The sequence below is a fragment of the Psammomys obesus genome, unplaced genomic scaffold (genome assembly GCF_907164565.1).
Source record: "Psammomys obesus unplaced genomic scaffold, mPsaObe1.curated_primary_1811, whole genome shotgun sequence".
In the NCBI taxonomy this organism is placed as follows: domain Eukaryota; kingdom Metazoa; phylum Chordata; class Mammalia; order Rodentia; family Muridae; genus Psammomys; species Psammomys obesus.
Window position 1 is genome coordinate 13,752,634 of NW_026585580.1, and position 13,614 is coordinate 13,766,247.

The 13,614-nt window shown below is 49.1% G+C and overlaps 2 protein-coding genes across 2 annotated transcripts in view; one reads left to right on the top strand and one right to left on the bottom strand.

Annotated features, from left to right (window-relative positions):
- Positions 1 to 160, bottom strand: part of Kansl3 (KAT8 regulatory NSL complex subunit 3) — a 36,261-nt gene extending 36,101 nt beyond the window's left edge. Inside the window, exon 1 of the mRNA XM_055606740.1 lies at positions 94 to 160. The gene's annotated coding sequence lies outside the window, so the exon portion shown is untranslated. The remainder of the gene's footprint in view (positions 1 to 93) is intronic.
- Positions 161 to 2,919: 2,759 nt separating this feature from the next.
- The window catches only part of Fer1l5 (fer-1 like family member 5), a 48,867-nt gene continuing 38,172 nt past the window's right edge, over positions 2,920 to 13,614 (top strand). Inside the window, exons 1-9 of the mRNA XM_055606756.1 lie at positions 2,920 to 3,004; positions 5,140 to 5,192; positions 6,099 to 6,190; positions 6,693 to 6,801; positions 8,167 to 8,221; positions 8,978 to 9,087; positions 10,421 to 10,549; positions 11,546 to 11,608; positions 12,377 to 12,427. Coding sequence (XP_055462731.1) covers positions 2,920 to 3,004; positions 5,140 to 5,192; positions 6,099 to 6,190; positions 6,693 to 6,801; positions 8,167 to 8,221; positions 8,978 to 9,087; positions 10,421 to 10,549; positions 11,546 to 11,608; positions 12,377 to 12,427 — 747 coding nt within the window. The remainder of the gene's footprint in view (positions 3,005 to 5,139; positions 5,193 to 6,098; positions 6,191 to 6,692; positions 6,802 to 8,166; positions 8,222 to 8,977; positions 9,088 to 10,420; positions 10,550 to 11,545; positions 11,609 to 12,376; positions 12,428 to 13,614) is intronic.

The following is a 13,614-nucleotide window of genomic DNA, read 5'->3' on the forward strand; positions in this document are numbered from 1 at the left end:
GCCCGCGGAGCCCCGAGGGCCTCTCCGAGGCCGCCGCCCGCCGCCTCGAACCCTGCGGCCCGCCACCCGCGCCGGGGCAGAGCCGCGTCTCACCCGCAGTCGTCGGCCGCGCGCTCGCCCGAGCCGGAAACCAGCGCGCGTGCGCCCCACCGCCTGCGCGCCCCGCGCCCTGGGCTCCGACGGAAACGCGGAAGTGGATCGCTTCCGGAACCGCGGGGCGGAGAGCCGCAAAGCCCGGAGCGGACGCGCTCTCGCGGCGTCGCCGGCCCGTGGGTAGCGCCGAAAGCGACGCCACACTCCCAGGCGGAGAAGTCCTCCCTCTGCGTTTTCTGTAGGAAAAGTGAAGGCGAAGGTCAAGACAGTTCAGACAACCCCAGTGCGCGGTGCCCCCACCGCAGTCAGTTCTTTGGCCATTACTGAGCTAGTAGGAGGGTGGGGGGTTACCTTCAACCCAGCGAGGTGACGTGTGCTCATAATCCCAGCACGCAGGAGGATCGCGGTGAATTCCGGGACAACCTGAGCTACATAGTGACAGTCTGTCTCAAAACTTCAAACCAGAGTGGGTGGAGAGAGGGAAAACTTTGCAGAGTGTTGGGAATCAATACTAGGAGGGCTCTGCGGAGTTTAAGGGATGACGAGAAGTTGGTGGCCTTCAGACTGGGATGAGGTAGAGGTGGGAGGCTAGGTACAACATTAACTGCCAGGCTCAAGACGTCAGCAAGCAAGGCCTTTTCGTCATCTCCAGATGTGCAGATACCTAAGACCTGCCTCACCAGGTTGCCAGGGGAATGCAGTGGGTTCTTTCAGCCACCTGTCAAGAGCTGGAATTGCTTTCTTGATGGCAATTACCATGAGCTACCCAACCTCCATGCTTTAGAACTCAGTGTCTTTGGCTGGTTTTTATTTATTCATTTATGGAGGAGATAGTGAGACAGGGTCCCATGGATCTCAGGCCGAGCTATGGAGACAAAGGTAGACCTTGAATTTTCTTTGTTGTTATTGTTGTTAGATTGGTTTGGTTTTCTCTCCCCACCACCCCCAGACAGGCTTCCTTTGTGTAGCCCTGACATCCTGTGGCCTCAAACTCAGATCCACCTGCCTCTGCCTCCTGAGTGCTGGGAGTACAGGCCTGCATCACCACTGCTACATAGAACAGTGTTTTAAACTCTAGGCTGCAAGCCCACTTAAGCATGAATAACTGAAGGTCAGGAAAATTAAGCAACTGCAACTGGTTTCTAAATGTGCAACGACAGAAAATCAATTCAGTGGGTGTTTCTGGCAGTTCATGAGTGTGCTATATCCAGTGTTACTGTAGCCTTGCTTCTGAACACACACCATGCACACTTTTGCACAACTCATGGCATATAGTATTGCAGAATATTGGATCCCACTCAGATCCCCAAAACTGTGAACTGTAAACTCTGTTTCTTTGGTGTGGTTGAGCCCTAGCACACACCTTTAATCCAAGAGCTCTCTGTTTATTGAAAACTGGTGATTATGGTGTGGTTGAGCCCTTTCACATGCCTTTAGTCCTCTTATACCAGATCTCATAAAGTTAACCCTAGGTCAGGAGACAGAACTAGAAACCAGCTGAGAGGGATTAAAGAGTGGGAGGGACTTTGAGGTGAGGGTTATTTAAGACAGTGGGAAGAAAGGGAGATTAGTTCAAGCTCTGGCTTTAGTTTAAGCTTCAGCTCCTTAGCTCCCTGGCTTTTTGGGCTTTGAACTTGTACACTTTCAGCCTTGGTTGTTTTTGTTTGTTTGTTTTTATTTTTTTGCCTTTTCCTCCTGGGCTGTTAGCTGAAATAGCAAGCCTTTTGGGTGTTTTTCTGTCTAGACCTGAGTTGAGAAGGAAAGTCAGCTGGGTGCTTTCTCTGCTTCTCTGAGCTAGCAAGTTTTCACCCCAGCATCTGGCTCCTGAGTCTTTATTGGTAAATTAGAAAGGTTAGGATTTTCCTTCATTTAAACAATATAGTTACAGCACCAACAAATGCAATCAAAACTCCTCAGCTCAGACTGTAGACTATTGTACAGTATGAATTGCAGTGTTTTTACAGTAGATACAAAGTTTTTTGCTCTTACAGAAGCCTGATAGTTTCATTAGGAAGAACAAAGGCTCTTGATGTTTTCCTCTCTTTCCTCAGCATGTATCAAAGTGCTATATCTTTGGATTGTGATTAAATGCTTGGCTTTAGGAATTGTTGTTTGAATGGCTAACTTGGCTTCATAAAACAATCATTAATGAAGTGTTTAGCTTAGGATTAGAACAGAATGTCCATTCATTTCTGGAAATGCTTCTGCCTTTCTGTAGTATGTCTTTATAGGAAGTAGCTTTCTTAGCATTAATTATTATAAAATCAAAATAGCCATCACCTCAGAGACTAGAGGATCAGGGTTCGGAGAATAGCTTCAGCTATGTAGGAAGTTCAGGGCCAGCCTGTGCTACATGAGAACCTGTCCCCCAAATAAGAAGTCAAACAGAAAAAATAGGCCGAATGTTTTGCTTCCCTGTTAGAAAGCACTCCCCTGAGGCCTCCCTGACTTCCCTGCACATATATTTTGATGGCCTCACTTCTTTTTTATTTTCTCATCTAAATTGCATACTTGGCCAATAATTCATCTCCAGACAGAAGAGAACTGTCTGGCATTGAAAAGGAAATCAGTAAAAGAAAAGAAAGGAGTCATCAAAACTGCTGGGTCATTTGTCTGTGTAGGTCTCATCACTTCAAGCCACTTTTTATATACACTCTGTCCTATGCCCGCCCCTCATCTCTTCTGGAGATTCTCTCCGGAACCGAGAACTACTTGTCTCTGTGATGTCTCTCTGTTGCTAAGCTCCACTCACCCTGGGAACCCGAGACAGAGGAGTTCCAAGGAGCAAGCTGTGGCCCTGAGGAGGGGATTAAGTAGGCGTCTACGATGCTGAGGGTTATTGTGGAGTCCGCCATAATTAACCCACCTCTCAGCCCCCCACCCAAACCCTGCATAAGCATCTACTTCAGAGGTGAGAACTGGGGTCTAAAAGGCAACCAGGAGCCCCGCTAGTATTCACACAGCCAGAGAGAACTGAGTTGTTCACATCCTACTTCATGAAAGGTGTTCTGTGTGACACAATGAGGAGGTAGACGCTGGCTGTTTCAAAACCTGTTATCAAATGCCTAGCATCTTGGGTCCTGGTTTTGATCCCTGTTACAGGATATATTATCCAACTGTGAACCCCAAAACTGTGAACTGTAAATCCCTGTTTACTGTTTGGTTTGGTTGAGCCATAACACACAGCTAAAATCCAAGAACTTTCTGTTTATTGTAAACAGGTGATTATGGTGTGATTCAACCAGCCCTAGCACACAGCTTTAATCCAAGAGCTTTCTGTAAAATTAACCCTAGGTCATCTGAGCACATTGGCACATGCCTATAATCCCAGCGTTCAGGAAGGCAGAGGCAGGCGAATCTCTGTGAATTCGAGGCCAGCCTAGTCTACAAAATCAGTTCAAGACAGCCAAGCTTCACAGGGAAACCCTGTCTCAAAAAAACAAAACAAGGTTAACCCTAGGTCAAGAGGAAGAGCAAGAATCCAGCTGACAGGGATTAAAGAGTAGGAGGGGCTTTGAGTTGAGGGGCATTTAAAACAGTGTGGAGAAGAAAGGGCTTTTTAGCTCAAGCTCTGGCTTCAGTGCCTCAGCTCTGGCTTTTTGGGCTTTGAACTTGTGCACCTTCAGCCTTGGGTTTTTTTGGCCTTTTCCTTCTGGGCTGTCAGTTGTACTAGTGAGCCTTTTGGGTCTTTTCCATCTGGACCTGTACTGAGAAGGTCAGCTGGGTGCTTTCTCTGCCTCTCTGAGCTAGCAGGTTTTCACCCCAGCATCTGGCTCCTTAGTCCTTATTGGTAAAATAGAACGGCTCAGATTTTCTTCTCTGCAAGAGCAATAAATCCGATTAACTTGTGAGCCATCTCTCCAGTCTCAAAGCCTATTGTCTTTGTTGTTGTTGTTTCTTTTATTTTGATTCTCTGTCTCACTCCTTCCCAGACAGGGATGGGGCCGGGCAAAGCAGACTTGCTCACCTTCAGTGAACTAAGGCTGTGCTATAAAGTACTGGGCAAAGAAAGAAGTCCAACATAATCCCAGGACTTGGGAGGCTGTAGCAGAAGGATCTTGACTCTAGGCTAGCCTGGTCTACACACTGAGATCCTATCTAAAAACAGAAAAAAAAAAAAATCAACGAGACAGACAGATACAGAGAGAGAGAACCCTGCTTTATAGGATTACAATGAGATTTTTTTTAAAGATACAAAGATAACCTTCAAGTCTGAGTTTTGATAATAGCTGCTTGATATTATCAATTACATTTGAATGAGCTTTACAGTTGGCAATGCCTTCTAAAAAATATAATGATGACTGTTCCTCACAGCAGTTCAGTGAGCCTAAAGAGACAAGATTTACTATTTCTGCTTTAAAATAACTAAAGAAGCCTGTATCTAAGAAGAAAGAGGAAAAGGGTGAAAGAGTTTGTAAGACAGATTAAGTATGTTTAGGGGTCAAAGAGCTGGGAGCCAAAAGGGAGAAGGGGAGAAGTGTTGCTCAGCTGTACAGTCCTTGCCTTGCCTGGGTTTGATCCCACCACCACCGAAAGAGGGAAAGAAATAAAAGAAAACGTGATGATGGTCTTTTGGCTGAGCATGTGGAAGCTGGTAGAGGACAACAAGGTTTCAGAAACTTGTAGGGAGTGAGATTATCAGGTCCCAAAGGAAAACAATAAAAAACAAAAACAAAAAAACAGTGAGGTTGACCCTCCATATCTATGGACCATTGTCTGGGAATTTAGAATCAAATATCTTTAAGGGCAGGCAAGATGGGCCAGCAGGGAAAGCAATTATCATTCCTCCACTCCACGGGCCAGAAAGAGTCACAGCCCACATGGCTCAGCGAACGGTGACTTAGGGAAGAGAGTGAAACGAAGAGAGGGCTGATCAGTTTGATCAGGGTGATCGGTTTGAAACCCCTGAAAAAGAAACTACGGGTGCCACGCTACAGCTGCCAGGGCTGCCTTGACTCCTGCAGCACCCCACCTCTCTTGACCCCCTCAAACCCAGACACTGAAATACTTCCCCAGACTCAGACCAGACCCTTGGCATCTTTGCAGATTTAAAGAAAAGGACTCGTCGGGAGGAAGGAAATGACCCTGTATGGAATGAGGTAAACACACCGGGGCCATCCTGGGAGAGGAAGGAACAAAGGGGCAGGGCTGGCCACTAGACATGTGCCAGAGGTCTAGGGAGCTGACAGCGAGTCTCACTGGGTCTCTCTTTTTTTATATAGTTTATCTATGTTTATTTTATGTGCATTGGTGGTTTTGTCTGAATGTATGTCTGTGTAAGGGTGTTAGATCCTGGAGTTACAGACAGTTGTGAGCTACCGTGTGAGTGCTGGGTGCTGGGAATTGAACTCTGGTCCTCTGGAAGACCAGAGTGCTCTTAACCACTAAGCCATCTCTCCAGCCCCTCACCCAGGTTTCTTAAGACTGGGGCAGCCTGGCCTAGGTTAGCCTCTGATCAGATAGGGCTGCAAAAGTCACATCTGTCCACGCTGTTTTTGATCTCTCTCTTCTGCCTTTGGGGATGAACCACAGCACGGTCCAAGCACTAATCCATCCACACCACTCTTGTGGACCTAGAAGCCTGAAGCAGAGACAAGGCTCCTTGTGCAGAAGCCACTCCTTTTTATGCACTCATACTGTCCCACCCCACAGTCACCCAACTCCTGACATGCCCAGGATATCCCACATGGGGGACAAGGTAGCAAACACATTCTTCTTAGGAAGGTAGACATGACAGAAACTCCTGAGGTCCAGCCCATTCCCCTAGACTTCCCGTCACTCCCTAGAAGAGTGGAGAGTGGGAAGGAGGAGGTAAGAAGTGGCCCGGCACCATGCCCCACAGTAGGAATCCCAGCACTCCTGAAGCTGAGGCAGGAACATCACCGTACCTAGTGAGTTCCAGGCCAGCCCGGACTTCATAATAAGGCCCTGTCTCAAAACAACCACTTTCAAAATAAAAGAAAATTAAACAATGAAAAATGTTGATTTCTCCCTGCTCGCCACAGACCCTAATCTGGCACCTCTTGAATCGACCACTGGAAAATGACTCCTTCCTTCAAGTCATCCTTCAAGATGAGGACTCTAAAAAGAAAGACAGGTGAGGCAGAAAGAGAGGAGGAGGAGCCTGGCTCCCTGACCAAACAGCAGCAGACCAGCTGCTAACCCATTTCCAAGCCATACCTAACTCAGATGAAGGACCAGCGCCCATGCCACACAGTGAAGGAAAGGGGGGAGGTATTAAAGGAGCACCAAGACTCGGAGATGAAGTCGGCTAGGATACAAACCAGGATACCAGCAGCAGCTCTGTCTTGAAGCCACAAAGATCTTGAGTGTCTGCCTAATCCCAGCCTCTGGTCAAAGCCCAATTCTAGTACTGAACCTAGACTAACATCCCTCTAGAAGTGAAGCCATGGCACACCATGGGCCTTTTCCAGGACGGAGGATCTGATTGGTCCATCTTGGCCAGGTGCCCATCAAGCAACTTCCCACAGAGTGGAGAGACCCCACCCGACCGCCCTCTGGTAGAAAACCAGGCCCTGGGAAAAAACTGTCCATAGGGCACAGCTGGGAATCTTACATCTACTCCTTGCCTCCCCCAGGTTCATTGGCCTGGCCACTGTCCTGCTCAAGCAGCTGGTGCAAAGACCGAATGAAGTCTTTTTCGTGAAGAACCTGATCCTGCTCAACCATTCCATGAAGCCCACTGATGTGAGTTAGGCACCAGACAGCCCAGGCAGGGCAACTGGAGGAATATGGGCAGCTGGTGTAGCTCCCTCCAGGAGCAAGCAGGAGTCCTTTGTGCCCTGGGAGGGCCCCATCGCACGGTTGTCACCTTCCGGTCCCCCATCTGGCCATCCATCTCCCATCCACTCTTCCATCTCCCCTGGAGTCAGTCACTGTGCTAGACGGTGGGCTTCAAGGCTGCATGCTGACAGGCAGGGGAACGGGAAAGCTTTGCAGTAGCGGACAGGGAAGGCTTCAGTGTGCCCTGATTGAAGGCTGCTGTTTTAGGAAAACCAAAGACAGGCTCACCCAAGCGATTGGTTTGAAACTCGTATTTGGCTTCTCCTAGTTGGTCCTATGAGACGGAAGCCCGACAACCCGAGGTCCCATTTGGTGGCAGGATACTGACTCCCCCAACTCGTCGGGCTGACATCCACGCTTGCAGCTTAGCCACAAACATGCCCCACCTCCCTCACCTTACACGAAATAAACAAGGAAAATTTAGGTCATCTGTCAAATTTGCCAATGATCAAATCCTGGCCATTTGGGGCTGACGGTTATTGCTGTCTTGGCTTGTAATTCGAAAGAACGGGCTGACTCCCCACAGAGGGCAGGCCGGCCTCCTGGCTGCTCTCTGTAGATAATAGATTGGTTTTCTGGACTGATGCCCCCAGTGAGGATCCTGTTATATGTGGTGTGGTCACCATCAACGCACATATCCAGACTCTCAGGAGGACGTGAGTTTGCCCACTGGTCAGGAGAGGCAGTCGCCAATGCAGAAGGGACATGGGGAGAAGGCAGGTTCAGGGAGGGCAGGCTGCCTGCACTACTGGTACAAGATGGGGCTGGAGACAAAGCAGGAGGCAGGGAGGAAGGGGCTTGTGGTGTGTGCTGCTAAGACTTGAGCAGATAGTGGGTGTCAAGTGGACAAGCCTGGGGGTGGTCTGCAGGTGGCTGGGTAGGTGAGGAGTGTTCGGAAGAAGGATGTCCGTGAGGAGGCACGGACAGGAGTTTTCCCACTTCAGGAGACACTGAAATTGCGGTGGGCACTCTAGTTAGCATGATGGCTCAGGACAGGTCCTAACTCACCCTTTCCTCGTCTCAGCAACCTCCTGGGTCTTTGTGTCACTGGCATCAGTATAATTCCGTTATCGTTCGAGTCCCCTCCATTGTAACCCGTGGCTATCTCTTCACACACACACACACACACACACACACACACACACACACACACACGCCCACAGTATAGAGAGCCCTGCCCATGGAGGAGGGGAGTGAACCCAGCCAGCCCAGGAAGGCTGGTGCTAGAACTTAAGATCTAGCTTCCAACTCCCTGCCTTTGCCTTGCAGTGCACTGTCACCCTACAGGTGGCCCAAATATCTGAGCAAGACCCTGACATGACAGGTAGGTCTTTCTAGGGCTCTTTGGGACCTTTGAGACCCAATTCTTAAGGTGCACCAAAACACTGTGGCCAGATAAGGGTCCCTGGAATTTTCACAGACCTAGCGGCCATCACTCGCCTGGCTGATGCCACAGTTCTAGTTTGCTTTCTATTTCTGCAGTGAACACCATGACCAAAAGCACCTTGGGGAAGAAAAGGATTATTTCATCTTACGGCCTAAGGTCCACCAGGAAGGGAAGTCAGGGCAGGAGCTCAGGATGGGACCCTGAGGCAGAGACTAAAGCAGAGACCATGGAGGACCATAGCTTACTGGCTTTCTCTCTCTCCATGGTTTTGCTCAGCTCGCCCTCTTATGCAACCTAGGACCGGCCATAGTGGGCTGGGCCCTCCCACAGGAATTTCAGGGAAATTCCTCTATGGACTTACTTACAGGCAACCTGATGGGGGCAATCTCTCAATTAAGGTTCTCTCTTCCTAGAGACCTCTAGGTTTGTGGTAATTTGACAAATACCAGCCAGCACAGCTGCCATTTTCCATTTCCATTTCTCATCTCCAGATATAAGGCTTTTCTTAATGGGGACAGAGGACATAGGATGACCATTTCCAAGAGCCTCCATGTATGAAGAGTGGGGTCCAGGTAGCCATTAAGAGCATGTTCAGGGCAAGATATGTGCCCCATCAAGGTAGTGGGGCCAGAATGACTAAAAGGGGGAAAGGCTCAAAGGTCCCTAACCTGCCCACTCTGGACTTTTCCATAGGCAATGAAGAACCCCTGAGCTCAAGTGTGAATAAGGTGACCCAGCAGAAACTAATGGCCCCTGGCTTCACTGCACACAGGGCTCTGGCTTCCAAGCCTCAACACTTCCAGGTGAGAAACTAGAAAGTCTGCATAGACACAGCTGATGCCATTGTCTTTTCCCACCCCATCCCCTCCCTTCTTCAAGGTCCTGGTAGATATCAGATCTTCAGATTCAGCATCGGGTCCTCAGCTCCTCACTGCCCCTGTTCCTTCAGGGACCATTCTGGAGAAATTCCACCTGTGACTGGAGCTAGACTGTCCTGGTGAGGCTGGGAGGGGTGTGCAGAGCCCTGAAGGCTGACAGACAGGTTCTGGGGAGGCAGAGCGGAAGGCACAGGCCCCGCCTTCCCAGAGCCCTTGGGCTGTTGGCAAAGCAAGGCAAGGCACACACAAGATCAAAGAAACTGCAGGAGAGAGGCCAAGGCTGTGTGAAAGGAGCAGTGGGGTGATCCACGGCTTCTGGAAGATTCTGGAAGCCCATCCCATGCCCTGCCAACTTCCCTCTGACCCCTAGCATTTTTTTCCTTTTTTTTTAAAGATATATTTATTATGTATACATTGTTCTGTCTGCATGTACAGCTGCACACCAGAAGAGGGCACCAGATCTCATTAAAAGATGGTTGTGAGCCACCATGTGGTTGCTAGGAATTGAACTTACAACCTCTGGAAAAACAATCAATGCTCTTAACCTCTGAGCCGTCTCTCTAGCCATCTCTCAACCATTCCCTGACCCAGCACATCCCAGCCTTGAGTGACCCTTTTCCTGCATTCAATCAGTGGCCAAGTCCTGTCTCTTGCCTTTCCTCACTTCTCCATCACTTATTCCATTCCCTGCCCTGAGCTTCACCTGTCCTTTCCTTGAACCACATGGAGAGACGGAGTTCTCCAGAACCCTTGGTCAGCATATCTATTCATTCTTTAATCCAAAGTATTTTCAAAAATACACGCATCTTGCCCTATATCTGTCTAAAAAGCTCTGGGGTCAGCACACATCTGGAATCCCAGCCACTTAATGGGGGTGGGGGTGAAGGCTGTAGGATCAGGAGTTTGAGGCCAGTCTGGGCTACACAAGGAGATGCTGTTTTAAAAAATTAGCCACAGTGAGGGGCTGGGGATTTAGCTCAGTTTGCTCTTGCTTGCCTAGAAGAGCAAGGCCCTGAGTTTGGTCCTCAGCTCCAATTAGCCACAGTGTTGTGGATCCTCAAGGTGGCTGACCAGGCCCTTGACAAACCAAGCCTGCTTCTTAACATTCAGCCCCTTCCAGCCTTCTTCCCGGAGGTTCTCTCTGTCTGTAGTACCTAGAATGTTCCTTCTCAAAAAGTTTTGCTCTTGAGAGAAGAGTCCCTGTTGGAGAAGGGAAGTCCATGCCTCCATCGTCAGGTCTTGTGTGTGTCCCCTGTAGGTTCGGCTGAAGGTGTTTGAAGCCCGACAGCTCCTGGGCAACAACATCAAGCCGGTAGTGAAGATAAACATTGCAGGCCAGCAGCATGTCACTCGGATCAAGACGGGAAACAATCCTTTCTTCAATGAGGTAGGCTGATCAAGCCACCTCGGGCAGGTGAGGCAGCGGGAGCAGGCGGACCTTCCCTGGAAGCACCTGGCAACCTTGCTTCCTAAGGGGGATGGCTGTAAGCGGGAGGCATTCACTGAACACCTCCGAATAAGCACAAAGTTTTCTGCAAATAGGATGGGTTAGTCCAGAGAATTCTGCATTTGAGGAGCTAGTGATCTGATGGAGACAAACCATTGCAGTGGGGGAGACAGAAGTCTGGGGAGCACTGTTAGGGGGGCTGTGAAAAGCAGCCCCAGTTCATGCACGTTTCATCACTGCACACCCAAGCATTCTGTGGGGAACATGGAAGGTGCTGGGCAAATGCTTGTTAAATTAGCTGGTGACTACATGAGGGAAAATGGAAGCTGCAATGACCAGGTGCTGGGACCGTGGGGAGGACTCAGGGAAGGCTACAAAACCTCTAAAGAAAAAATCCGCTAGAAGAAGACAGAACAAAGGAAGATACTTCAAGAACTTGAAAGCAAGAAGCAGTTTTGATTGACTGATTGATTTTGGCCAAACTGTAGGGGAAAGGTGTGGCTGGGAGTGTGCACTGTAGATTAGGGTGCCACCACAGATGGCACTTTAGAGCCATGGAGGACTTAAGCAGCAGAGTGACGAGGGAAAGGAGGTTCTGGATAACCCAGAGAGAAGGGGTGGGGTGGCCAGGCAGGACAATCTAGAAGGAGCTCAAGGTTCGAATAGCCACCCTGGAGCAGCTAGCTTTTTGAACTGCTGGGTTCTCTAGGGAACCCCTTTACTTGGGCAGGACACCCCTGGCAGCTGAGGAATCCTCTGTGTCTGGAGGAGTGTGAGGCCGTCATAAGCAGGGAGTCGCCGAAGTGGGCACATAGCTAGGGAGAGGGGAGAGGCTAGCAGTGGAAGAGGCACATTATTCCAAAGCTTCAAGTTTGCAATGTCCTCAGATAAAGGAGAAGAAACTGTTTGACCTACCCCCAATTCTTTCTGCTCCAGCTGTTCTTCCAGAATTTCCGTGAGGTTCCTGCAAAGTTCTTCGAGGAGAACATCTTAATCCAGGTAAGGAGACAAACTGGTCTCCAGCTAAATGGGACCATTTTCCTGTCCTATCCCAGGGCAAGAAAACACTGTCTGTCTCCAAGGCAGCAGCCTCTATACATCTGTTCCCCTTGGTGGCCCAAAGACCTCATTCTCTCCTTCACTCATTCAACCAGTATTAGAGATTGCCTGCCCTAATGTGGCTAAAGCAGCCAGATTCTCCTGTCACCAGAGTGACATGCCCCCAGCCTCCAAAAGAAGCCAGTGACAACAGTGAATACATATTTATAAGTGCCTTCCAGGTGCCAGCACAGGGCTGAGGGGCACAAGGGAGCTTCTCCACTAGGGCATTTTGTGGTTTTGGGCACAGAAAGAACCAGAACAATATGTACTAAATAAAGGGAGTCCATTTCAAAACCGCTTGCCTTGTGTTGATTTGGAACAAGTAACTTGATCCCTCTGCTCAATCTCCTCATCAATGAGGTGAAACTAAAAATATGAACCTCACAAGGTTCCTCTGAGAACTACACACACACACACACACACACACACACACACACACACACATACACACACAAATGGCTTCCAAGTGCTGACCACTAGAAGTGCTCAGTGGGATGGGTGTGGCAGCCTACACCTGGAACCCTTGAGAGGTGGAGGCAGGAGAACCAGGGATCCAAGGTCATTCTTGGCTGTACAGTGAGTTTGAGGCTAGCCTGGGCTACATGAACGTGGGGGAAATTGGCCTTTTGATGATAAGCTCTCTCTCTCTCTGGAAACTCCTTGAAGGTAGTGGACTCCGAAGCATCAAGATCCAAAGCAGAGATCGGGAGATTCCAGGTGAGCCCTGAGGAAGAAGGAGGCTGGGAAGCTGTTATGGAAACCCAGGCTGAGCTCCAGGATCCTGTCTAGGGAAAAGGACCTGGTGTCTCGTGCAGATCCGCTCTTGGATCTCAGCTGTAGGATGATAAAACAGTCATAACAGCTGTCGTGATAATGCAGCCATGCTGCGGGAGCGCTGCCACGGCCACAGCCTGTAGGGTTAGAGGAGGACTGTGCGCCATACTGACTTACGCAGTTCAACAGTACTGTGGACGCGGGTCGCGTGGCGTCTCTGCTTCCATCTGTGGACCCAAAAAGGTCACCCCTAGTGAAGAGCTCTAGAAAGAGGCTACTGCCTTTGAGGAGCAGGGTCAGAGGGAAGATGTTCTTGTGACACAGCCCAAACTGGCCAAGAGTTCGCCATGTAACGTCATGCAGGCTGGCCTCAAACTCATGGCCAGCCTCCTGCCTCAGTTTCCCAGTTGTTACAGGCATGAGCCACCATGCCTGACTTAGTATTTTTATTTAATTTTAATGTTTTTATTTTTAAAGAGGGAAGGTTTATTTTTATTTTGTGTGTACAGGTTTGTGCTCATTTGCATGTGCTTGCATATGTGTTTCGGGAGGCCAATTTCATGCCTAGCTTTTGTTTAAGTTTTAAGGACTGAACTGGGCCCTTGTGTTTTAGTACGTACTTACTAAGCCATCTCCCAGGGCCCTAGAATTTTTATTTTTACGTTATTATTTGTGTGTGCCTGTGTGCGTCTGTGCATGTATCTCTATGTCTGTGTGTCTGTGCATGTGTCTCTCTCTCTATGTGTGACTGTCTGTACATGTGTCTGTGTCTTTCTCTGTGTATCTGTATGTGTGTACTTGTGTGTGTGTATGTGTCTGTGTGTGACTGTGTCTATATGAGTGTGAGTATGACTGTGTCTGTGTGTGTCTGTATCTATGTGTATGTGTGTGTTTGTGTCTGTCTCTGTGTGTGTTTGTCTATGTCTGTGACTATGTGTGTGTGACTGTGTGTGTCTATCTATGTGTGTATCTGTGTGTGTTTGTGTCTGTCTCTGTGACTATGTGTGTGTGACTGTGTCTGTGTGTGTATCTGTGTGTTTGTGTCTGTCTCTGTGACTATGTGTGTGTGACTGTGTCTGTGTGTGTATCTGTGTTTGTGTCTGTCTCTGTGACTGTGTGTGTGACTGTGT